General features: G+C 44.4%; 1 protein-coding gene across 2 annotated transcripts; it reads left to right on the top strand.

Annotated features, from left to right (window-relative positions):
• The first annotated feature begins 1,541 nt into the window (after window positions 1–1,541).
• DUSP13B (dual specificity phosphatase 13B) lies at window positions 1,542–24,874 on the top strand. Of its 2 annotated transcripts, none has more exons than XM_065746528.1 (4): window positions 1,542–1,608; window positions 17,012–17,200; window positions 17,902–18,122; window positions 24,295–24,874. In XM_065746528.1, the coding sequence occupies exons 2-4, from the start codon at window positions 17,013–17,015 to the stop codon at window positions 24,507–24,509; spliced, it is 624 nt and encodes a 207-aa protein (XP_065602600.1). In that variant the 5' UTR covers window positions 1,542–1,608; window position 17,012; the 3' UTR covers window positions 24,510–24,874. The 2 variants fall into 2 exon arrangements, with proteins under 2 accessions (XP_065602600.1, XP_065602601.1); XM_065746529.1 differs by having other exon boundaries at window positions 1,580–1,647.
• The last annotated feature ends 67 nt before the right edge of the window (window positions 24,875–24,941 follow it).

The raw sequence follows: 24,941 nt of genomic DNA, 5'->3' as shown, positions 1-24,941 counted from the left end.
CTTTTACAATTGGTAGAGCCTGTGAGCTGGGGGCAAAGCTGCCTAGAGGCAGAGCAGCTGGGGTACAACACAAGCCACTCTTACAGAAACAGCTCCAAGCCTACACTGATTTCCCGTTGCCTGTTCATCAGATTGGTTTGATAATTTTTCTTGATGAAAATATCTTTCTTCGAGAGGGCATTCAAACACTGTTCATCTTCCCTAGGAGAATTCAACCAGGAGGTGCTGAGAAAATTGCTTCTGAAAAGGAAGCTGGGCTCCCAGCTGAGGCTTCCTATAGCTGCATGGGCAGTGGGAATGGAAGGATGAACGCATGTGACAACAAAGCACAGGGGAGCCCAAGTATCTCTGGCAGTTCAACATTACAAAACTCATTATTTCCCTTCTCAAAAAATAAGGCCATTAGCGTTGCAACATCATGTTCTGGGGCATTTGCTTTTATGAAAGGACTCAAGTGAAAACTGAAGGGAGACAGGAATGGCAAGGGAGGTGCTGACAGACATCAGACTTTCATCTCTGTCTCTGGGCCACCATAGCTGCACTCAATAGCTACTGTCATCTGATGGATCAGTGCTGCCTGGAAACTATGAGAGCCACATCTGGCTCTCCATTCCCAGTGGACAAACACTCACAGCACAAAGCCAGTTTGGGGATGGCAGCTGTTTGCATTCCTGCTACCACACTCTGGAACGCAGAGGCATGGATGCTGCCCACCACAGTGAGCCAGCTGCTCAAGAGCAGCAAGGCAACACGGAAAAACACACCTTGCCACATCCAGTGCTGTTTGCAAGGCAGATTCCTGCCTTCGTGAAGGGCTACTCAGTACCTTTTGTAATTCGCTTTGGCTGTACCTACATCTGCTACACAGACGATGAAAGGGAAGCTGGAGCTCGGAGAAGGGAGCTTGGAGCTGAAGCCATCTCACACTGTGAGTGCAGGGGGCTTTAGTTCCCCACGTAAAGAAACCTGCCTGAGGGCTGCGGGGCTGCTCTGCAAAGGAAACGCAAGCACAGCACATAGCCACAGTCATCTTAAAAGCGTGCTTCAGACCCAAATCAAATGAAATATGCACATCTCAATTATCTGAAAATGAATCCGTCCCCACGCCCGCCCGCAGCGGCACAGCCCTTAGCGGCAGCCCGGCGCCGCACGGCCGTGCCCCGCTTCCCCCCCGCAGCCACCAGGTGGCGGCCTCGGCGCGGCACGGCGCGGCTGCGGGCGGTGCGCGGCCGCCCCCGGCTGCGGGCAGGCGGTTACCGAGTCCCGGCTCCTGCCCGGCCGCTTTGTTCCGGCGGTGGGTGAAAACCCGGGGGGCGAAAACCGTGCCCCAGGCGCCCTGCCCTGCGTGGGAAGCCCGGGCACGACCCACGTGCTTGAAAGCCCCGCGGTCACGCTGCCCCGGCCGGAGCCCCTCTGCCCACAGCCCCGTGCTGCCAACGCGCAGCTCGTTGCCTCCCTCCGGCTGATGCTTGTGGGTCCAAAAAGGGTGGGGGATGATAGTTTATAATTAACACAATTAAAAATAGACTTTGAATAAACCAAAGGCAGAGAGGCTGCTGTGTGACTGTTAACAGTAGGAGGGAAGCAAGGGGCATTGCTCGCACAAAGGTAACTGAGGCACAGCCGCGCAGGAGCTTCAACGACCAGGCAAGTACCTCGAGCTTGTTTGCCAGCCTGCCACGCACCCAGCAGCACGCCTCGGGCCTTGGCCCCGCAAGCAGCGAGCAGGGACAGGGGTGAGGTGAGGCCAGGTCACTGCTGCTGGCCTTACACCCCGGGTTTGTGACATGCTGGGTGGCTGTCCTGCTGGAGGCCCAGCGTGAGAAACCAGCACCGAGTAAGATGCTTAAATGCAGGGCTTTTTTCTTTTAGTTATAAACACCAGTTGTATTTAAATTTCTTAAAGATCTATCTAATAGCCATGAAGCACTGTAGATGGGTTTCCTACTGATGTGCAAGTGATATCCACAAAAGTCTTCCTTGGGAAAGGAGAAACTGGCCAACTGGCTGCACTGGAGAAAATGTGGAACAGACTGTAAGGAAAAGTGCTGTGCTGTTCAGAAACAAAACATGAGAGAAAAAAGGGAAGTTTTTCTTTGGGGGAGGTGAGAGGGTTTGTTTGTTTGTTTGTTTTATACATACATACATACATATATGTATATACACATACATACTCATTTGGGGCTTCTCTGACTTATCTGTAGCTAGGATAGAATTTTCAGGCAGAAATGGGGTTTTCAATATCAGCAGCCTTTTTCAGAATGCTGTTATTGAGGAAATATGTCTGTATGGCTGTGGCAGCCATCAGGATTCCTGGAGTGAAAGCGTACAGAAGAGTGGACTGGGTTAAATTAATTCCTGCTAAATACCTACTAGCAGTCTTGCTGTCTATATGGGGAGCTGGAGACAGAATTGTACCAGGGTAGAAAGGATACTGTGTCTATTTATAACTCTGCCTTCAACACCATTGGAATTCAAAGGAAAACTCCAACTCAGCACACAGTCTTCTCATCATCTGCTTCTGTCAAGATTAAATCGGGGCTGAGATCATTCCCTTCCTCTGCAAATCTCTGCAAGGAAGGATCTCTTCCTTTCTGCCTGCAAAGGACTGCTGCGGTACAAAACACATCAAAGCTCACATGCTCAGGGAGCCCTTACCGAGCTGAATGCCACCTCCTACTTTGCATTAGCCTGTGCAGGGGCAAATAGCCTCACAAGACCCCACAGCAGTTTAGCAGTGAGGAGCAAAGGTATTTCACCTGCACTGGAGCCCTGCTCCCCACCCTGTCCTTGCTTTTTCTCTATACAGCCTTTCTCGAGCAAACAGGGGGGTAGCAGAGCTCCAGTGTGCTCCCAGAGCTTGCTGAGAGGGATGAGGAGAGAAACAGGACCTTGGCATGGGGTCATACTCATCCTGTCACTTACTGAGACAAGGCCAATATCCCATGGGGAAATAAGCCACTGCAGAGGCACCTATCTCTGGGAAGGATTGGGCTCCACTGGACGTGTCGGGCACCTATCTCTCAGGAGAGATTATCCCTGATGATAGGAGTACAAATGAGAGCAACCTTGAAAAAGGCATTTGGAAAAACCTGACCACCACTCTAAAAATAAGACAGGCTCCTGGAGTTTTTCAGCTCCACTATTTTTTAGCATCATGGTGTCTCAGATCTTTCCTTCTCATCTTCCACCTTCCAGTTTTCTCTTTAATAAGAACTGCTCTTTCGTTCTTCACAAAGAGCTATCTACTCCGTTCTCTCGCTGCTCCTCTTTTGTAATTCTGTTATCAAGCTGTCTGCTAGGTGGGGAGCAGAAGGTGCAGGACGTGGTGCTGCCTTTGAGGTACAGGTAATTATTATGTGCATCTGTTATTGTGGTTGCTGCCTCAACAGGTGGAAAACATGCTGTTCCCTGATAGATTGCAGCACTCTGTGCTCCTACCTCATCTTTTCTCTAAAGCCAGTCATGTGGTGTTCCTAAAATAATAAACACAGACTTACTGCTGCCACAAAAACCCCTGGTAAATATATTTTTATGGGAATGAAATATTAAAGGATTTGAACAGTTATTCACTGAAAGCAAAATATGAGCAGTAAGGTTGGGTAAAGATTCAAAGACTGGTTTGCTTCCTCTCCCTGGGGCACATCAAGGCTCTACTGCTTACACTTTGGAGATGGATAGTGGGGAATTACTTAACCCAGAATGATGGAAACAATTCAGACTATAATAATATAGCATGAGAGTTTCTCACATTACATCTATTCCCCATACTGCTAGCTATACTTTGGCTTCAGATTCACGTGCACAACTCTCATCGGATTCTGGAGGAACTGCACTTGAAGCCAAAATGCATTTCATTGTCTTTCTTAAATCTCTCTATGGTATAGTTGCTAAATCCTGAGCTCAAGGACTGGGGACAAAGCTTGTCTAAATGTTTCCCAGTGTCTGTCTGTGAAAGATTCCCATCTGCTCTGCTTCATTTTGAATTTCATCTTCCTGCTTTCCTAAGAACACAAAGCAGAAACACACATTTCCTCTGCCCTGGTGAGCAGGAATCACCAAATTTCCCAGCAGGTTCTCTCACAACATACAATGGATCCAAGTGTGTCTAAAAAAGCTACAAACCCTTTGTGTAGAAGAAAGGGAGGAGACCAGAAATGTGGGCCAAGTTTTAGAGTGTTATGAACACCTCCCAGCCCCCAAAGGGGCTCCATATCCTGTTTCCTCTCTCCCAAAAGTTTCACCTGGCTTTGGGTTTCATTAAGAGAAATATACATTGCTCAAGCCCAGGCTCGGAGTCTTTGGTTCATGCTTCCTGCTGACATTGCAGAGACTGCAAGAGCCATGAAAGCCGAGACTGACCTGGGGGCTTCAAATCTACTACAATAGCAGAGCAAATTAAATAGAGAGCACATTAAGCGTGTTGGGAGATTGCTGTTGACCAACAAATCTTCATTAAGTTCCCGCACCAAGCTGTGCTGTGCCTCTGATGAAACTGATTATTGCATCTACGTCGTTTCAACTATTTCTTCACCAGGCTTAAAACAAATTCAAACTTGTTTTAGGTCTAATTAGAGATAAAATGCAATATTAAGCCACCTTGCCCCATGCACTCTTCTGGTTTGGAGGTGCTGGTACATCATTCAAGGAGGCCAAATTCCTCTTTTTTTTCACCATTTTTTTACCACCAGATATTTACTGCTCTGTTTTTGCTAGGTCTTTTATTTAATGTCAGTGTTTTGTGGTAGCTCTGTCTACTGTGATGCTGTGACTTTCTGAGTTACTGGCTTGCGATAGTCTGAGGTCAGCTCCTGCTGCTGCTCTCCAAACCTTTCAGCTGAGATCCCTTTGAGATGCCCTGCCACAAAACTCCAAAGAGATCAGTCAACTCACATCTCCCACAGCAGAGCCTGTACCTGGTGCAGCTTTGAAAGGATTAAAGCAGTGTCCTTTTCTGGCCTCCATGGCTAAAGGGAGGCTACTGTAGCAGGGGCCTCTGATACCCTTCCCACAGGCCACTACCAAAAAGACAGCTCCATGGGTAAAACTCAGGTGCCAAACTATTCTGCTGTATGGATTCTAAAAACACTCCACCCAATTTAGGCTAAGCATAGAGAGGTTTAAAGGAAAAGTGCAGCAGAAGGCAAGGGAAATTAAACAGCAGTGCTGAGAGTTATATAGTCTTAGCGTATGCTACATGCATCACAAGCTATCCTTGCCCTAAGGTAAGATGAGAAAAAATTATTCAGTACTTGTCTTCTAAATGTAAGGTAAGAAACAAAAAGGGACATGCAGCTACACCATAGATGAAGGAGTTAAGACTTCAGTGTCACTTTCTGCCAGTTGACTTTTATGGTTGCTGAACTCTATGATGGCCACAGAAATTGCTTGTAACCCCTACTATGTTGTCTTCAGACTTAGGTTGAGTCCCATCTGAATTTGTCAAGGGTTTTCTATCTGTACCAGAAAGAAAGCCTCAACCATTCATTCGGCTTTGTGCAGCAGTGCCACAGCACACAGGCTGTTACTAGTTGCCAGCACCTGGGCACTGCAAGACAACATTTCCTTCCCAGAGGTTCCTGTTGTGTCCCATGCAAGGCTGAAAAGTGCAACCACAGCAACTGCCTTCTAATGGGATCAAAATCATTTTTTTGCTAATGGTTTGATGGTTTTCAGCTCTACAGGAAAGTCAGCTCTTTTTGCAGCAGGTGATCTATGACCTTTAGAGGTCACATTTTTTAACTTCTAGTTACTTTAGAAATATGGTATGAGTTAACCTAAAGGAGAAATGATTAGAAATACCTGTGATCCCAAGAGCTAACACAACCGCTGGGAAATTCTAGACCTCAAATCAGCTGTGCTACAGGATATGATTAGATCCTATTATTTTTTTCTTTCAGCAGAAAGGTAGTGGGATTTTACAATGAGAAGAAAGTAATCTTCATAGCTGACTTGGGATTTCACCTCCTGTTGCATCTCTTACACTACATGCGCATCACCCCACAAGTCTCAGCTCTGTTCATTCTCAGACTGACCTCTGTACTAACTTGATTTATTGTTTCAAGTTCTCCGATAGTACATTACGTTATAGCCCAAAGGGTCCGATTAGAACTGGCCAGTATTTTAATGATTTACAAGGGGCATCTGGGACCATGTGGATAGCATACGTGCTGTGTCACAGCTATAGGAGGAGCCTTTATTGATCCATACCAGTGTGCTCCATGACAAGACCGTGTCAAATTTCAATAAGCTTTAGTTCACAAACCTGATTTGACAGGTGGCCAAGCTTGCACCGGGACTGACCACAGCTCTCATGTTGGAAATAAAACAAAACAGCTGGACTGCTTCTAGCCCTTGCATTATGAGAGGATTTCCATTCCTTTCTCCTCTGTTTCTATCTTACAGTGCTTAAGAAGGTGTTTATCCTTCCTAGTTCTCCAGCCAAAAACCTGGGCAACAGGAGCTTGCTATCAGCTCTGTGGTCTGTCCTTCTGCCAGAAGACACTGGTGAGAAATACAGGCTTCTGAAACTAGCCTTCCAAGCCTTTCTGAGTCCTGCCACAGTTATCACGGTGCTAGAAAGCCTCAAATCATAGAGACAGGGGTGAGAGAAAGAGAGATGAAGAAGCAATTACCGCAATTGCTTTTAAGCTATAACAACACTGCATTTAATAAGGACTCGTGCTGCTTCTTAGGGTACTGCTGAAGGTCTTTCCAACTACTTAAAGAAAGGGTATCAAGAGTAGTGTGTGATGTTCTAAGGTTTCTCTGTCCTTGGTTTAATTTTGTGTGTTCTGAAAGCTATTTCGAGTGCCAAAACCAAAACCTGCTGAAGCCTTCCTAGAAAACCCCATTCTCTAGAATAATTTTTGGAAGGAAATCCCACTCAAGACCAAACTTGACCATCATCACCTCAGTATAAGTTGCCTTCGACTCAGCAGAGGTGGGCAGTGATTTTGACCCAAATTTGACCTGTGAGTGACTCTTTCTCCAGGCTCAGCTACTGCCACAGGTGCTCAGCACCATTCTGCCCCTGGCCTACCTCCCAGTTCAGGACTGTGGAGAGACGCAAGAAAACCCAACTGTTCTTTACCATCTCAACCTGTGTGGTGGGAACAGTATTGTCTTCCTCACAGGCTCACTGTGATAACTATTAAATACATTGCAGTACTCAAGAAACACCAGGGAACCATGAGAGCTTACCTCCTGCTGCTTCCCATCTTCCCTCCTACCACACAGTTAGGCCTCCTGCTATGCGTCAGCTGTCTCCTGCAAGTGGGTAGCACCAACTTCTTCATGGTGATGGCAAAGACCACAGGACAAGAACAAAGAGCAGGGAAGCTGTCAATGCCCCCAAAAAGAAAAGACCCAAAAAAGCAATATATTGTTTTTAAGATAGAAGAACATACCAGAGCTAGTCACAGGGGAGAAAGGCTTTGCATTGTGCCATCCTTTTGGTTAAATCCTCGGGGCAGAAACCATTCATTTGTAATGGAATTCTTTGAATTCTGAAGCCTGATGTTTCCAATGCTGGGCTGGAAGACACTGCCACATTAGTTATTGTCACAGTAGCCTCATTCACCTTCAGATGTGGCCTGCTAAACTCCAGTGGGAACACAGGACACTGACTGAAGGGACTGCATTGCAACTGGAGCCTGTGCAAGGCTCTGCACAAGAAGTCCTTGGCCTCTGAGCAGCTCTTGCTGAAGCAAGAAATGAGCACGACTTCTGTCCCAGACAATTATGGATACAAGAGATGACCTAAGAAAATTAGATCAGACCGCATTAAGAACATGCAACAGGAAGTGAATCCAAAGGTGCATAAAACCATGGATGAGGGACTGAAAAACTACACTCAAGTGATCTTTTTTGCTTCTTCCATGAAACCAGACACAGAGTGCCCAGCAACCAACCATTCTGTGTCCTCCCCTTGCTGAGTTCAGCTAGCAGCGCAATATCCTGACCAACATGCCTCACAAAGCACGTGAGGGCAGCCGCAGGCCTGCGTGGCAGTGATGGTTTCACCCCAAACAGCCACAGGAATTCACCCTGCAGAGTGCAGAACAGCAAGGCTCTGCCTCCCACACCGCCCCAGCACTGGGGCTGAAAGGCAGCACAGCCACCACAAACTCCTAATACACTGTTTCACGGAAACAGAACATTTCAGGCAATCTATGAGCAAAACTGAGCTTGTACCTCTCTGCAGGGTCATGCTGTACTAACACCAGGAAGTAACAAAAGTACCACGTGCTCTCTGCAAATACGGGTTGCAAATATTGATAGAGCATTACTAAAAGTTATGAAAAAGCAAGCAAGATTTGTGTTGTTTGAGGAGGGTGATGGCTTTGCAGTGGTACACCAAAACACAGGGGTCAGCCAGACAACCCAGCTGGATAGTAGCGGATATGGGAAGAAAACAAAATGGGGCACTTTACTCCTCATCTCAATTTGCATCAACTTGCCAGGCTTTGTTTCAGAAATGTTTAATCCTTCAGATTTTTTCAGTAATCTCATGGTGCCCCCAGGAAAACAAAACAAAACAAACAAACAAACAAACCCACCAGCATCACCACCACCAACAAAAAAAAAACATTTACCCATTCAAAGTATAACTTTTCATCACAGACAAGTCATTACTACAGGCAATATAGATACTGGAAATTCAAAGCCTTTCTGCACAGAAGAGCCAGTCTTACACAGGAAGAACTGAATTTTCGGCAAGATTATCTACAGGTGGGTGCTTAAGAATAGCAAGAGTTTCTCATAAATGCACCACGTAGTTTTTTAGTACTGCCATGCTGTAGAGTGGGATTTTTGCTTTCTCAACGAGGTGTAAGAAATACCAGCATTGAATGGATGAATGAGTCACAGATGGTCAGAACCAACTATGGGTCAAGTCTGGTGGCTCAAGTTCATTGCAGAAGACACTAGCAATTATATTGGAGCCGGGAGCAGTAGACTGGCAGGGAGCTGAAGAGCCTTTCAGATAAGACCATGCTGCTGCAGTGACCAGTGGCACAGGGAGGTGGCAGATGCATTCTGGACCTGCCTTTTGCTTCTGTCTTTGAGTCAGATGCAACGTGTCCAACTGTCTACCAGATAAGGTTGGGTTAATGGATGTAAGGATGCATTTGGCACTGAGAACATCAGGAGTACTAAGGGGCTCCACAGGACCCATTTTGCAGCTCAACTTCTGTGCTCACAGCCAAAATCCCCACATCTTTGCTGGGACTCATGCTGGAGGGGAACTGACTTTCCTTTGCTCGCTTGCCAAGAACTAAGCTCAGGTCCTTAGAGGTCTGCAGAGCTCTTGCTCCAGCTGACGACTTCATGAACACCTAGAGCAGGGAGAAACACAGTTCCCTGCACAGCTTTAAATGTTTGTGTTTCCCTGCAAGTGTTGCTGACATCATTGCCACCTGAGGGCCTGAACCCTGGTCTTGGCAGGTAAAAGCCCTTTGGGTCACCTTACACTGGAGTTCTTGCTCTTCATGCATATTTATGTAACGACTGCTAGATGTCTGTAATTAAAGGACTGTAAAGCACCACCTAAAATGCACTAGTAATAAATCCTTAATAGTTGATGCTATAACAAGCAGTTACAAAAAACATATCGTAACATGCAGATTGTTAACAGAGTGTCTGGGCTTGTTTAAAGTGCAGCTTTAAATAGTTAAAACACACATTATTAAAATGGCACATAAAATTTGTAACTAGTAAATAAAGGGCCCAATTCAACAACAAAATATATCCAGGCTTCAGTAGTGAAGAAGACAGGGAAAACTGATTCTTGTGTGCACACCTGCCAGCTTCTCCATGGTCATTCTTTACAATGAAGTAGGCCCCAAAAAATCACAACTGAAGAAGACTTTTCTTAAGCTACTTTTTCCCTATAAGAGGATAAAGGCCCATTCTGAAACCCTGGGTCCCTGCAATTTTCACTGATGACAGAGGGATGGCTTGAACAAGCAAAGCTGCTTCTCCAGGTGTGTCCCTGTCCCATAGGCTCAGTTTTCTTTCCTATAGAATCTATCTTAACTCAGCACCTACCCCACAGACACTTATTTCATGTTTATACCAGTGCAATACAGTTTTGGAACCATATGGGGTCCATACTGGGGCTGCCCTAAGAGGCTGCTCAAATTTGTTGATAACAGTGGGATCATTCCAAGCTTTGTTTCTCCAGATCTTTCTCACTGAACTTGGGGTGAATGAGATCCTTCCTTTGTTCTGTGCAGTTCTGCTGGTGGTGTCACCAATCAGCCACCACTGGTTTATATGAAACATACTCCATATGCCCATCCTTTTTCTCTATTCTGACTCAGAAGCATGGTTACAATCCCATTTATATTACAAGAATGCAACTGTGTCCAGAAAGTACTTGGCTTTCCATTCAGTGAGCAAGGGGTGAGTCAGGGAAAATCTATCCAGCTGCCCATATTTTTCATTTCTCTTTAACCCAGTGAAAACTGCAGTGTTGGCAATATCTCTACCAAGATGATTTTCTGTGGCTAAAGAATAAAGACAATACACACACAAGATGCAAAATAAAATAAAATAAAAAGGTGGGCAGGTTTTATACACTTGGCACAAATACCTCTGCCTGTAGAAGGGTGACTGCTTCTGTCTAAGCCACTGTCAGGAGCCATACACATGGCTGGTAAATACAAGCATACTAACCAGCCGATGACAAGAGAATAATTTATACTCCAGTCATAGGAGAGAATGAGGCCACCCTGCCCAAGGCCTCCGCACTGCTGTGCACCCTGAGACAGCCAAGAGCAGCAGGTCTGAGCCCTGCTGGTTGGCCCACACGCTTGCTATGAAAAAAAGAGAGACATTTTTGAGGTTTCTGAGGACTGGCTACGCATAACATCAGTGGAAGTTGTGGTAAAATCAACATATATGAGAATCAGGATGGGTTGATTAATTTCTTCCTTGTATTTCAGTAGTGCTTTGTATCAGAAATAACATTGCCGATTTCCTTGGATGCCACACAGAATAAAGTTCTACTTGGAAAAAGGAGAGGTGTCACAATTCCTCTCTTTCAGGACTGGGGCTTTGGTACCAGTGCACTACTGAGAGGAGGAACAAGTGGATGTTTTCATCTTTCTTGTGATCAGTTTAGCTAGTGTTTCCCTTGACACAAGCTCTGCATGGTCCACTGATTGCAAGGCATCCAAAATGGATTTCCTAAGTCACAGCAAGGCAAGTAGTGGCCTACCCCTAGATGTATAGCTGGGTTCAAGTTGTCAGTCTGGAAGCCTCCACTAAATTTGGAAATGCTGTTCAGATTACATCCTCCAGCTGCTGGAGAGATTTTCTTACAACCAGTTGGCAATGCAAATACCTTGAGCTTCTCTGGAAACTGCCTGTATCACAGCTTTCAAGTCCAGCCAGCTTTACCTCAGTCATCGCTGTATCTGATTCATACCATCTACATCCCATAGTGCTCCTAGCAATTGATAAATTATGACTCCAGTGAGACTATCGGGTTAAACACCAAGGAAGAAAGAATGATGACAGTAATACTTGTCATTTGTGCAGAGATGCAGCAACACAGAACCCCTTCCCAAACATATGTTATCTTGGAGGAATCTTTCCAAAGGATAGGCTTTCTGAGAAACATTTATGGCTTTTGAATACACGATAGGCATGAACTTGACATGACCTGCTTTGGCCAAGCCCAGGGCTTCCGTCTGGTCTTTTACCATCACAAATCACTCTATCTGAAGTGCAGACACTGATATCTTCAGAGATGACAAGGTTACAGCACATACCAGCTTGAGAAAAAAACAGGATGTAAAGCACTTTGTTCTCAGGATTTAAAAATGTAAAAATATTCCTACTAAAGCTAGGGGAGAACAGCTACGTTTTATCCATACACAAAAGCCAATACAGTAACTAGGGTGATTAAAATACTGCATACATCATTCAAACATGAGCACTGACATTCTTATATAGTACTAAAATCCCTCCTTTATCTTGGCATTGGAAAAATGGAAGGAAAAACAAAAGATATGAGGACTTTCTACTAGGACACCAGTTAGATATCCTAGACACGAGAGTTGTTTTTCCCTCCCAACTTTCCATAGCACCATGCTGCAGAGTTTTACGTTGCCTCAGCTCAACCTTCACATCATCCTCTTATCTTGATCTCAAACCAACATACTGCCAAATGGTCAAATTGCACTGGCATTTGAGTTTGTTCTTACTAAATACTGTGGTACTGGAAAATCAGATAAAAGTGACATGTTTCCAAGGACTGAGACACCTATTAAGGGATCAGTCTCTAAAAGCTGTCTCCTCAGCATGGAACTGAATGCCACCAACTGAGTTACAGAGAAGGCTACAGTCAGTGAATTAATCAAAAACCAACAAAAACATCCAGAATATATGCAGCCAAAAGAGGCATCCACTGAGGGAAAGAGCAGAAGACTAAAGAGGCAGCAGCGATACTCTCTCTCTGACCTCACAGGCCCGCTTTCATCTTCTTCCTGGGACATTCCATATACATCACCACATAGCATAACAAACTGTTGACCTGGCTCTTTTCTTGGTCCTATTGTGGCAAAGCCATTGTGGTTTTCAGATAAGGGCTTACAGACAGGGGCATGGCAAGGTGGCAAGCACGGCTCATGTCTAGGTCACTAGATCATCCAAATGACCTTTACTTTGTGATAGGCCTCTGATCGCAATTCTCCTCTTATTCATAATCAAAGAAATTCTATTATACAGTTCAGATAAAATTACAGTTGTAGTACAAACCAATTCAAAATTAATCTCAATATAATGGTAAAATTTCTCCTCTGTTATTGAATAATTACTGCAATACAACACTAGTAGGGCAAAGATCAGGAACATCTCATGGGATTATCATTCAGACACAGGCATTTTAAAACTGTATTGCTCATCCATGCAACGCTTCACAGAAATAAATCCTTTGCAAAAAAGAATATAGGGAAATTGAGCTGAGAATCATTAAAAACATTTTTAAAATGAAGAACCACATTATTACATATAATCATTTTCCTTTCATACTCATTTGTTTTAATCTATTCACGCTCCTTAGAAAACATTACACAATTTTATTCATATCATTGTTTTCTTTAAATATGTGCATTTCAGTAAATTACAGTTGCTTGTATAAAATTAGTGAGTTAAAATGTTGGACTGATGCTAAAAACTGAGCAGTCACTTATTAAAAGAAAAAAAAATTGCCTTGTTTTCCTGTCTAAATTTTCTCTGGAAAGCTATGTCGGTCTTTTTTTTTCTTTTTTAGTGCATTCATTATTCAGCGTATTAACTGAATAGTCCTACAGAGACTTCTCTGCTTTTGAAACATTCACAGCCTGTTAGTTGCAATTATTTTGCATTTGAAATATGAACTCTAGCCCTCAGATTTTATTGGACATAAAGTTTACATGAACTGATTCTGTTCTCCAGTTGAACAAATGTGACCAGATTGCAAAAGGAATAAGTTTCATACACAGATTCTGCCATTCATGTCACTGTAGACCAACAAGAGTAAATTCCTTAGCTAGAATACAGGATAATGCGAGCACAAGCTGAAAGTCAACCTTGCACAATTCCAAAGCAGTGTGCCCACCTTACAAAGAAAACCATTATTCCACAGCTTTCAGAATCCATGCAGTAAGCAAAGTACACACTGCCTTCCTTTGCCAAGTCTACACAGTTACGTTCCCTTCTAGAAAGACTACTTTTTGAAAAATCTCCAGCAGAGCAGTTTTCCTAACGTTTGCTGTACTTCAGAGCTGTCCCCCTGGGCTGTTACAAGGATGGGGTTATGGATACAGAAAGCACAGCTCTTGTAAGGGCTGTGCTAACACCATGACATTACTAGGACTCTGGGGGAGCCTCCTCTAATTCCCTGCTCATGGGAGGCTTAGGAAAGTGGGGCTGACTGCAGCCTCCAGTCCTCTGAGGCCGGGTAACATGAAAATCAAAGTATTTATACAGTGGAGAGGGCACGAGGAATGGATAACAGGCAACAGTAAATAAGAAGGAAAAAATGAAACAGTTGAAAGCAACTTTATAGGGAGTGAGAAGTGCCCTAGAGTGGTCATTAGCCACACCGCAAGGAAAGAGATACAACAAAAAAGGGGGAACATTTGCTGCAGATATTATGAGGTGGGAAGGATTGGAGGAGGCTGTTATTCTTGAAAGCATTTAATGAACTGGCAGATGGCCCTGTGGTCAGGACACAGGAAATGCGAGTCCCATTCCTGCTGCAGACCTCCTGTGTGGGAGCAGAAGAGTCACACAGGTGCCTGAGATGACCAGCAGCAGGCCAGGGCACAGTTGGCACAGTCACCAGGGTGCCCAGCACCAAAGCAGCTATCAGAATTGATGGGGAATGTCCGTTTCAGCATGGGAATGCCTTCATGCTTCGCCTTGCATAAAGCCATCTGAAATGGGCAAGAACATCTGCTTTTGCTTTTACAGAAAAAGCTGACACTGGAGATGATACGCACATTTTAGGAGGGGAGCACATTCTGGAGTGGAGCTCTTTGTAATACAAACAATACGAGCCCATCCTGGGAACATTGTTATTTAATGAAAACTTACTGTAGTTAAGAGGACAAGGCAGACTACGAGAGTGGCAGGAGAAGGTGTACTGAAATAACAGGGTGTCCCCTTGACAGTAGGATAGCAAGGCAAATCAAACCAAGTGCACAGTGGATTGGTGGCTTCTGATGAGTATTTGGTGGCTCAACGCTGTCACTGTGGTCACTGCTTCCCTCTTTTTTTGCCTCTGGGAACAGGGATCTGGTTGTCCCATTGCTCCTTCAGCAAAACAGCTCCCAAAGCAAGCTAGCCTTCACCCTGTCTCTGTCTTTCATAGAATCATAGAACCATAGAATGGCTTGGGTTGGAAGGGACTCCAAGGATCACCAAGTTCTAACCCCCCCTGACACAGACAGGGCCACCAGCCTACAGATCTGGTACTAGAGCAGGTTGCCCAGGGCCCCACCCAACCTGGGCTTGAACACCTCCAGGGATGGAGCATCCACAGACTCTCCTGAGCAACCTGTTCCAGCACCTCTCTGCTCTCTCTGTAAAGAACTTCCCTCTGATGTCTATTGTCTTTGTGTGTGTAGAAACAGATATGATCAAATAACATCACAAAAACAGGTGTGCTTAGGGCGAGTGCTCAAGCCTTAATGGGAAACCAGGAAAATATTTCACCACAGCTCACATCATTTAGAAGGAAGTTCTCAGTAATGGATGTGCATGATGAATATGATTTCAACTTGAATACAGCCTATCTGTGCATGATAGAACTGCTCAGCAGAAAGATGGAAGTTTTCAGATTTGCTGTCCTGGAATGTTTTACCCCAAACCACTCATCTAATCTTTGACACAAAGGATATTCAGTGGCAGAACATGATTTTGACTCATTGACTACAACTTCATCCAAGTCTAGACAGATGCTCCTGGTCTAAAGTTGCCTGAGCTGACAGACTTTGTAGTACCTCCGTAATATAGATGCCTGACTGTTGTAGTAGGCGTGGCTGGGACATCGGGATGTTATGTGAAAGGACCTCCCCTGCTCTGAGATTGATTAATGACATGTGCTTAGGGACGTAGACGATGATAGATATATGTATATAAAGAACTGTTGTGCCTTATTAAATGCCATTTTCTACTTCTCCATATTGGTGTCTATGTGGAAGTGACCCTAGTGTGGAAAATCGCTAGCCCTCAGCGGTCCAATCTCCAAGAACAGAGTCAACACCTCACTAATTCTTAGAACACCAAAATGTTCTTTTTTTTTCTAAAATCCTCCCAACAGTTAAAATCTGCAGCTCACACAAGGAATTACTGTTTCAAAGGAAGAGTACCACATGGAAATAGACCAATTCCAGAGACAGGTTGATTTCTAAAAAAGAAAAAGAAAAAAAGAAAGAAAAATAAAGTTTCCCCATGTAAAGAAAGTATTAAAGCAGGTCTTTCAAGAATAGAAATGGGAGACTTATTGGAGAGGGCAGAAAACAGAGGAACGAAAATGAAACAACCTGCAGAAAAAAACCATATATGAATGCCTATATGAATAGCAGCAAGAATCACACTATTACTTACTCAAGCAGACATTTTCTACTGTGAGCATTTGTCATCAGGAAAGTGAGTGTGGCTCACAAGTACCATTGGAAATAACCAAAATGCTCATTACACAGTTTCCTGCATCAAAGCAGACAATTCAGAGTTAGTGAGCAAGATCTTGCATGACCAACTCCATTCAATTCAGTTCAGCTGGTTAAGAAAATTATAAAAGATAAAACAGATAAAGTATATATAAGCAATTTCTAGTTGCATGGTTGAAGGAAAAGCACAGCATATCAAATTGGTAACTTTTTTTCTTTTCCTGCTGAGTAGCTACTCTTACATAAAACATTTTCCATAGCATTGCCTCTTTCCATTAAAAGCAGGAGAACTCTCATGCTGCCATATCAAGAACTGGGCTGTACTGCTGTGGTCAGCAGCATCCAGAATTCTGAACAGAAAGTGGGAAAGTTTGTATGACTGTGGAATAAAAAAAAAACTTAAAAAAATACAATCACGAGGTATTAATGAACTGTTTGACACATCTGAAAAAAAAGAGGGGAAAAAAAAAGGCTTGACTAGTCAGGTCAAAATAAGCCCACTGAGGCCCTTTGCTTAGTAGTTTGCAAAAACTCTAAATTCAAATTTGCCATAATGACATAAAATTTTATTTTAGAAGAATATGCTGCAAAGGCATCGTCTGAACCCCAACATGGAGGTACATGAGACATTGTACTGTCATTGTTTAGACTACAACAACATTTGCAAAGACCAGTCATGGCCTCTGCTATGATAAATCTAGCAATATATGGAAGAAAGAGCCAACTTCCAACTCCAAAAAGCCCATCATTTCAACACAGGGTAAATTTGGTGAGGGGTTAAGTGGAGGAGAGCACTACCTCAGAAATGTCTTGCTGGTGGTAACTGTTTGCTCTTCACCTTTCAGGATGGCCTGGGACTCACTGTGTGGCAGGGACCTGCTGCGTCCCACGATAAGAAGAACCTCAAGCCGCACGCAGGGAGGGCAGAGCAAAGACACCCCATCCCTGGAGGAGCTGCAGCACCTGCTCTGGACACGCGCACGCCCCAGAGGGCATGTGGATGAAGTCTGGCCAAACCTTTATGTGGGAGACCTGTAAGAGAGGGAAGGGCTAAAGGTGCTGATGAAACTCTTAGCCTCCATCTCATCCCTGCCTAAATCCTCCACTCTTTTTAAAGGGACAGCTAGGTACTAATTTGGAGACCCTTTGGAGTACGTCTTATTTCTGAGCACGGTAGAACCTTGCTTAGGATACCACAGCACATAGGGAAAGCAATTTGAGCATTCCCTTCCAGAAGAATACTCCCCCTCCTAATTTCTCCCCCTGCATTAGCACAGGATACCTATGTTGCAACAGCCTGGTGGGGTCACAGCATCATTAATGCAGCGCTCACACTAGAGCAAAGTCAAACAGGACCCCCTGGTACTTGCTTCCCATTCCAGATGTCATCAGTCCTAGAACTGATGGAAGCTCAGCAGACGTGACTTGGTAAGAAAACAAATAAAAAAAACTTTCAGCTTGTGCACCAATTACCACAAATACCATTACCACAACCCTCTCAGCTGAGAAGAACTTACATATTTGGTGGAAAAAGTAGGAAATTTAAGAGCCAGGTTCTTAAAAATCCAATTCTGTCATGAAACATTTTTCTAAGCACTTCAGATCTAATCATCCTATCAGAAAAAAAAAAAAAAAGTCTGTATGACTTTATAACATTCTAACAAACTGCATGTGTTCTATGCTGCACCACAAGAAAATGGCAACAGGAAAATGAGAAATGCTTTTCTTCCTCCAGATACATTGCTCGTGACAAAGAACAGCTGAGCCGAATGGGCATCTCCCACGTTGTGAATGCTGCTGCTGGGCGCTTCCATCTCGAGACTGGGCCCAAGTTCTACAAAGACCTTCCTGTGGATTACTATGGCATAGAAGCAGAGGACAACCCGAACTTTGATCTCAGCATTTACTTCTACCCAGTTGCTCGATACATAAGAGCCGCACTGAATTCCCCGAGAGGTAATCAGAGCATGTGTGCATATGACATACCTTCAGCACGCTTCTTGGTGCCGCTTGGCTAAGTTGGGTGAGTTAACAAGTAGGGCTGTGCATAAACTAATCATCTGCAGATGGGGGTAAGAGCTCCGAAGCAAGCAAACACAGACCAAGCAGTGTCACACCTGCCTCCCAGTCTCCCACAGCAAGACTTGCAAAGTTGAGGACTCTAGTTGTAAAGAGAAAATACATAGCTTGTTACTGAAATCACTACCCCATGCGGGGAAGAACAGAAATAAAGTCACACTGCTCTGGAAGTTTATTTCTACTCCTCTAATACTGCTCTCACACTCTTCTTTTAGAAATTCCTGCTCAGAAACAAATGAGTTACTGCCAGAATTCCTCCCAAATTCTACAAGGACTTGGGGTAGGAAGCCCAGGCTGTGCTTAGAATCAGAGCAGTTCACCAGACCCAGAGCACAGGAATGTGGGCACAGCTGAGAGCTGCTCAGTCACCCTGAGCTGCCCCAGGGCAGCAGCTGCCACTGCCTCTGTGCTGCCCTAAAGGACATGCTGCTTACCAGCCTGGTAACAACTCCTGGTACAGCCTGCCCTGGGCCATGCAAGTCCTCTAAGGCTGAAAGACAGGTTGTCATATGGATGGGTTTTGCTTTGTTTGCTTGTTTCAAAAACTGCATATTGGTGTAAGCTTCCTACAGCTTATGTGTTATGTCTTTGTATTTGCATGTGATGGAAGAAAATGCTAAAATACAGTTAAACAGATGCTTTTTTTCTCTGAAGATAAAGCAGGAAAGGGTACACTGAATGAGCTTTCAGAGGGGTTTTTTCCTCTGTCTCATCCTATTCAAAATCTCTATCAACAAAAGACAACAGAATAGCAGGCATCATTTACTACCTACACGTGGATGAGCTCCGGGGAGGAGATGCATACACATGATCTTGCCAAGTCACTGATTGAGTTTAAAATAAAAGCTGGAACTGGCTAAAAAGATCGTAATGCTAACGATCTGCAGAAGCCCTGCAACACAGAAGAGGGAAGAACTTGCTAGGAAGCAAATCGGTATACGCACACCTAAGCAACTCCACCAGTCAGGAGATAACACCACACTGTTGCTAGGAAGTAAGCTGGGGATAGGAAGATAACTTGGAAAAATCCTTGGACTTGCTCAACACTGTCCAGGTACAATGCCAGAGGCCTGGAGCTGGTGGGAACCTTGAATATTAAGGACAAGTCTCCTCTGTACCACAAAAATGCAGCTGCCCACTGAAAAGTGATTTATTAAGAGAATAGTTATGCACACAGTAGGCTATTTTGCTGAAATACCAATGAGTGCCCTATAGTATAAACTACCCAGCTGAGCGATTGAGTAGATCTGATCTACACACCTAGGGACCTACACTGTACAAACCGGGAAAGGAAGAGATGGTAACAGACCCCAGGGCACTTCTGTTCTAGACACAGGAGTTTACTGCTGCTTGGAGGGCATAATCCATCCCAGTAGAAAGCATTTTCCTTTGTGAAATTGAGGGCTGCATTTAGATTTCAAAACCACTAATGTACTTGGGAAACTTGGATCTGCACCCATGCCTATTACAGCATATACTATTTACAAGTGAAGTCATTATTGGTGGTGCTCCAGGGAAAAGTAAGATCCAAAAACTCTTCATTTGTGTGCAAAACGAGATAAAAAATATTCCAAATGGACTGACAAAAGACAGAAAACAACAGATGAATCATGGTGGCCACAAAAGCAAACAAAAGCGGTGTTCTGCATACCCAAATACTAGAAGTTATCAGAACAAGTTAGTGCTCAAGGCAAACACAATGAACTCATCATCTCCAGAGTGTCTATTTATCCCTACTCCTGCATTTTTAGATACTGCTTTACTGAACTCCATATGGAAGTAGGGTTCTGGGAATGGAGACAAGGTGAAATTCAATCATATACAGTCCAGCTGTTGCTGACATTCATCATTTCAAGGAAAGCGCAACAGTTTGGAAAATATATAAACAAGATGTTCTAAAAGTATGATTTCCTGAGGTACAGAAATTTAGCAGCTAAATATCCATGACCTGGGAAGGGATGAGACAGGGAGGGAATTGTTATTCACATCATCAAGAAGAAGAAAAAAGCTGCATTTACTGTAAGCAGTGATGCTTAACAAAATATTATACCAGGTGACAAGAGGCTTGTTCATATTAAATTCAGGATGTAATGAGGTACTTCTGTTTGACTGAGAAGTCATTTAAGACTATTACCTATCTATTCCAGATCTCTATCTTAACTAAATAGATCTTTGGTGACACCAGTATATATCCTGCCCCTTTGCACAGGCATCTGGGCAGTTAGCATGTTTGGGGAGTGCAGCTAAGTCTGAGCATAAATCAGCAGTTTGATCAAGTTGAGCAAAAAGGGAAAGGAAAAGAGAATTAAGCACAGAGATGAAGGCATGCCACAGTAACTATCACACTAGCACTGTACAGAGAGAGATTCCCAAGCGGAATTCCCAAGCTCATCCTTTTCTTGCCCTTCAAACGTTTAAAATGGGCAAGTTAAACCCATACATTAACGTACTGGAATGGTAAACTCTCCAAGGCATTTCCCTTATTCCACATCACTGAAGCATCTAAGAGCCTAACTCCCTCTCCTTTTTTATTGCTGTTGTTGTTTGTTAGTTAGGAAGAAAAAGCTTAACTGAGGAGGAAAAGGGTCCTCTCTTGATTCTGCCGTAGAGGTACCACAGATATCACTTCACGCTGCCACTGCCCCCAGCAGATGCTCCTACCTGTGCCTTCAGGCCCTGGGCAGAAGGGGCACACTGCCACTCACAGCTCCCCTCAGACTTCTTCCTGTTTGCAGCCATGAGAAAATAGATAGTTGATAAATCAAGAACTAGATAATTGGTTGTGCTCCTGGCTACAGCATGGTGGCACAACATAGCAAGAGAGGAGGGAACTGTGGTGGAACAGGAAGAGCTGCTGTGAGTAGGCAGCATGGCTCTGCTGGGCCCAACGGGGTGAGGGCAGCTGGGGCACAAACCCGGGATGATGGAGCTGGAGCCTGGTCTGGAGCCAAATCGAATCCATCCTGCGAGGATGCAAGGGCTAGTTCAGGACATTTAGCTCAGTTAACGATGAGTAGCAGAAGGACAATAAGATATTATGTGCTTTAATGGCTAATTTGTTCAACTACATTGAATTTCCCAACTTGAATTTGGCCAACAAAGTTGAATGTGCAAACTTCATCCCTACTCCAAACCCTTTGATGTCAGTAGAGTTGCAGCAGGCATGAGCTGGATACAATATCCATAATCCGTTGTTAAAAACCAAGTGTTATTGTTCTGCACAAATCCCAGCCAGATGACAGCCATTGTCTGCCTCTGAAAGGAGTAGCTTGAGATGCGCGGTGCAACATTTCAAATAAGGATTGCAAGATTTAAGAATCCTGGAAGCTAAGTGCCCCCTCTTCTCCTCAGTTAATCCCATTATTCCTAAGGGATCCTGTTACACGCTCACTGAGACAAGGTTGCAACACGGCCTTCTCATGTGGGATTGATCCAACTTCTCTTAGCACTCCGTGCAAAACAAAAGCTGGGGAGGAAAAGCTGGAGGACCTCAGTTTGTGGCATAGATTCCGTGGGGCAGAAGATCTGGTTATAACCTCCCTGCCCACCCCACGACAGGGATAGGCATCACAATGGCCATTGTGAAGGCTGCTTACAGTTGCTCCCAGCACTGCTTTCCAGGCCCTGCTCCAGCAGCCACCCAGGAGCCCAGCCTGGTGCTGGGACAGTGCAGGCAGCTGCCTCCCATAGGAGGCTCACACGGTGCTCCGGGTGCCTCGAGCAATGCTCAGGCACAGCGTATTATGGTGGTTCCAAGTGCCACTTAGCCCATGTACAGCACAGGGACGGGGCTCTGAGCCTGTAAACAGAACTAAACAGCAACACAGCTTTTGTTTCCCGACTCAACTTTAACATTCAATTCGTTTGCTACAAATAATCACATGGTAAATTCAAGTCTGCTTTCATTAGAGCAATTTTACATTAATTAAATCATTTCACATGACTGATTTATCTGCAACAAACAGTCATTTTATTGTCAGCGTACCAGCATTTCTCAAAACCTCCCTGTGTGGTGAAACAAAGACTAACAATGTGGAATAGATATTGCAAATGTAAAAGAGGTAATATATACCTGTACCCTCATGGGAACCAGCATACTGGAGAGCCATGGAGACTGGGCCTGAGGTCAATAGTTGTGACTTGTTTGGACTCTCACTGAGACATCTTTTAAAACAAGCTGCTCAGCTAGGAGGACACTTCTGAAGTGCAGACAATCTAGACAAGCAGGGAAGAAAATTTATTTAGTGCTCTTACTGCTCACTTCCTCATCTCACACACAGAGTTAGGACATTAACCAGCAGAGAGTAAAGCCAGGCTGTACAAGCAGGTCCCTGGAATTTGATTTGCTCTCTGCGTCCTCTACAAAAACACACTAGACACTGTCCAATGGCAGCATCTGTACCTACACTCAGCTTAGTTTTCAGATGCAGACTCTGGGTGGGGCTAAGCGTTTCCCAAGGCAGAAGACTCCTTTGCAGAAGACTCAAAATAGCAAGCCCTATCCAGTGTTTACAATCGAGTTTCAAACTACTTAGTACACCAAACTCAAATTCAACATTAAGCCTATCTCCATGATTTTGTGTGCTTCTGTGCACCCTGCTTCCTGGTGTGGTTCAAACCATAACTATCTTTTATTTTTCTTTTACTAAAAGAGTGCTGGTAGCTTAAAAGTCGTCAAACAATGAAAATACGGTGTTTCTGATTCCAAGAAAAAAATTTCAGAACATCTTATCCTTCGGTTTTCGTTGCCTTGGATGTACACCAGGGCAAGTGTTGGGTTTTCCCAGTCACTGCCACTACTTTCCAGCCAGGCCTGCAAACTACTTAAGTGTGGATTTTCCCAAAGCCCTGTCCAACTTTGTTCTATTTCCAATATTTCTGAAAGAGACTATGTGCTCCTGACTCTTTTATATCTTCTGAAATTCTCAGATCTGAGTTATTTTGATCTGAAGTGCTTCTTCTAGGGAAGATAATACAGCATACATGCCCCACATGATTGCTGGAAAGGCTAGAGATAGTGCAGCACATTGAAAATAATGATTATAGAAAAATTTAGATTAGCATCAGCAATCAGCAAGAGTGCAAAGCCTTTCCCCTCATTCCCACAAAAAGTAGATTTTACTCCTACAAATGCGTATTTGGTTAATGTGAGTGACAGATATAATTTAACAACATTGTCAGACTGTTGTAAAGAATATGCTTAAATTCTGAGAACGCCTATCTGAATGGGAAAATGCAAACAAAAATCACTTGGTCTTTTAATTCCGCAGAATTTTACATTACATTAGAAGATTTCTTCATTCCCCAAAAGGTTTCAATGCCCAGTCCATGTCTGGGGTCACCAGAGCCATTTTCACTGCTTCCTTTGAGACCATATTTGTCTCTTTATTTCTGCTGAAGGCATGTCTATCTTTAGGGCTGAGCTCAGATTTCTCATGCCAGGATAATGAAAGGTGGTGGTGTCGCACACACTACAGAATCAACACTTCTCTGAACCTGTCGGCCACAGCAGGTTTTTACAACACATGCTCACACTCTCTGAGCATGTGGCTATGTGATCATCATTAGTCAGAACCAAAGCAGTTGCTAAATAAATACTCTGTCACAAGCAAAATGGGATTTAAGATGAAAAGCTGTACACAAAGTACCCAGAATTAACACCAGGGGAAATGGAGGCAAGAAGCTTAAGGTTTCTGGCTGCATCTAATGTCATCAACCAACAAGGATATTTTTGTCTCACTTGAAGCTTCACCAATTAGTAAATCACTCCCAAAACAAGGGGTGGTCAAGCAGGGACACCAGACTGGGCACAGGGACTAGGGGCACATCATGCAGAAGAAAGAGGGGGCACTGGCATAGCCATGCTGCTCACACTCCTGACTCAGGTCCCACTGAAGCAGGCTGTAAAGCTTTGGACACTTTTCTCCGCCACCTCCACATGCCACCAGGCTGCGGGCTAAGCTCAAAACTTGCAGCACAATCACGAATGCTGAGATACAGTTATGCATTCTGTCCCCAGCCATTAAAAGTCCTACCCTCCTTTCCACAGGCAAAGTACTGGTCCACTGCGCGATGGGAATCAGCCGATCTGCAACTCTTGTCCTCGCCTTCCTAATGATCTGTGAGGACATGTCCCTTGCCGACGCGATTCATGCCGTGCGCTCCCACAGAGGGATCTGTCCCAACTCTGGCTTCCTGGAGCAGCTGCGAGAGCTGGACCTGCGGCTGGGGAGGGAGAAGCGTATGGGAGCCAGGACCTACTAGTCCTGGGCCGGCCAGCAACAGGAGCACAGCCTGCTGCCAGGCTTAGGCTGAGGCACCCGGTGCACGGACACTGCGAGCACACCGCTGCAGCTGCACCGAGAAACTCTGCTGGGGAGAGCTGGCTGGAGCTTGCAATGTATTTTTTGGATAAGCCTGCTAATTGAAAGAAACTGAAATAAAGAAGGATTCAGATCGGCAATTTCGCCCACCTGGGCCTGCTTTTTTAACAACCTGCTGTGCAGGGTACCGGCAGAAGTTGGGTTTTCACGCAGAATTAAAAGGCAGCGCAGCCAACTTGAGGAGAGACTTTTTACTTGCTTGTAATTGCATTTATATGGCAGGAGGGAAAATGGCTAAACTAGTAAAACAAGAAAAAGAAACCATGAGGTTTTCAAGCAGTCTTTAACCTTTCACATGCAGCTGGCACAGGGC

This window comes from Cyrtonyx montezumae, unplaced genomic scaffold (assembly GCF_038088225.1).
Source record: "Cyrtonyx montezumae isolate F1298 unplaced genomic scaffold, pur_monq_1.0 scaffold_4, whole genome shotgun sequence".
Lineage (NCBI taxonomy): Eukaryota > Metazoa > Chordata > Aves > Galliformes > Odontophoridae > Cyrtonyx > Cyrtonyx montezumae.
The sequence above is the reverse complement of the archived record's forward strand: the minus strand, read 5'-3'. Positions and strand labels throughout refer to the sequence as shown.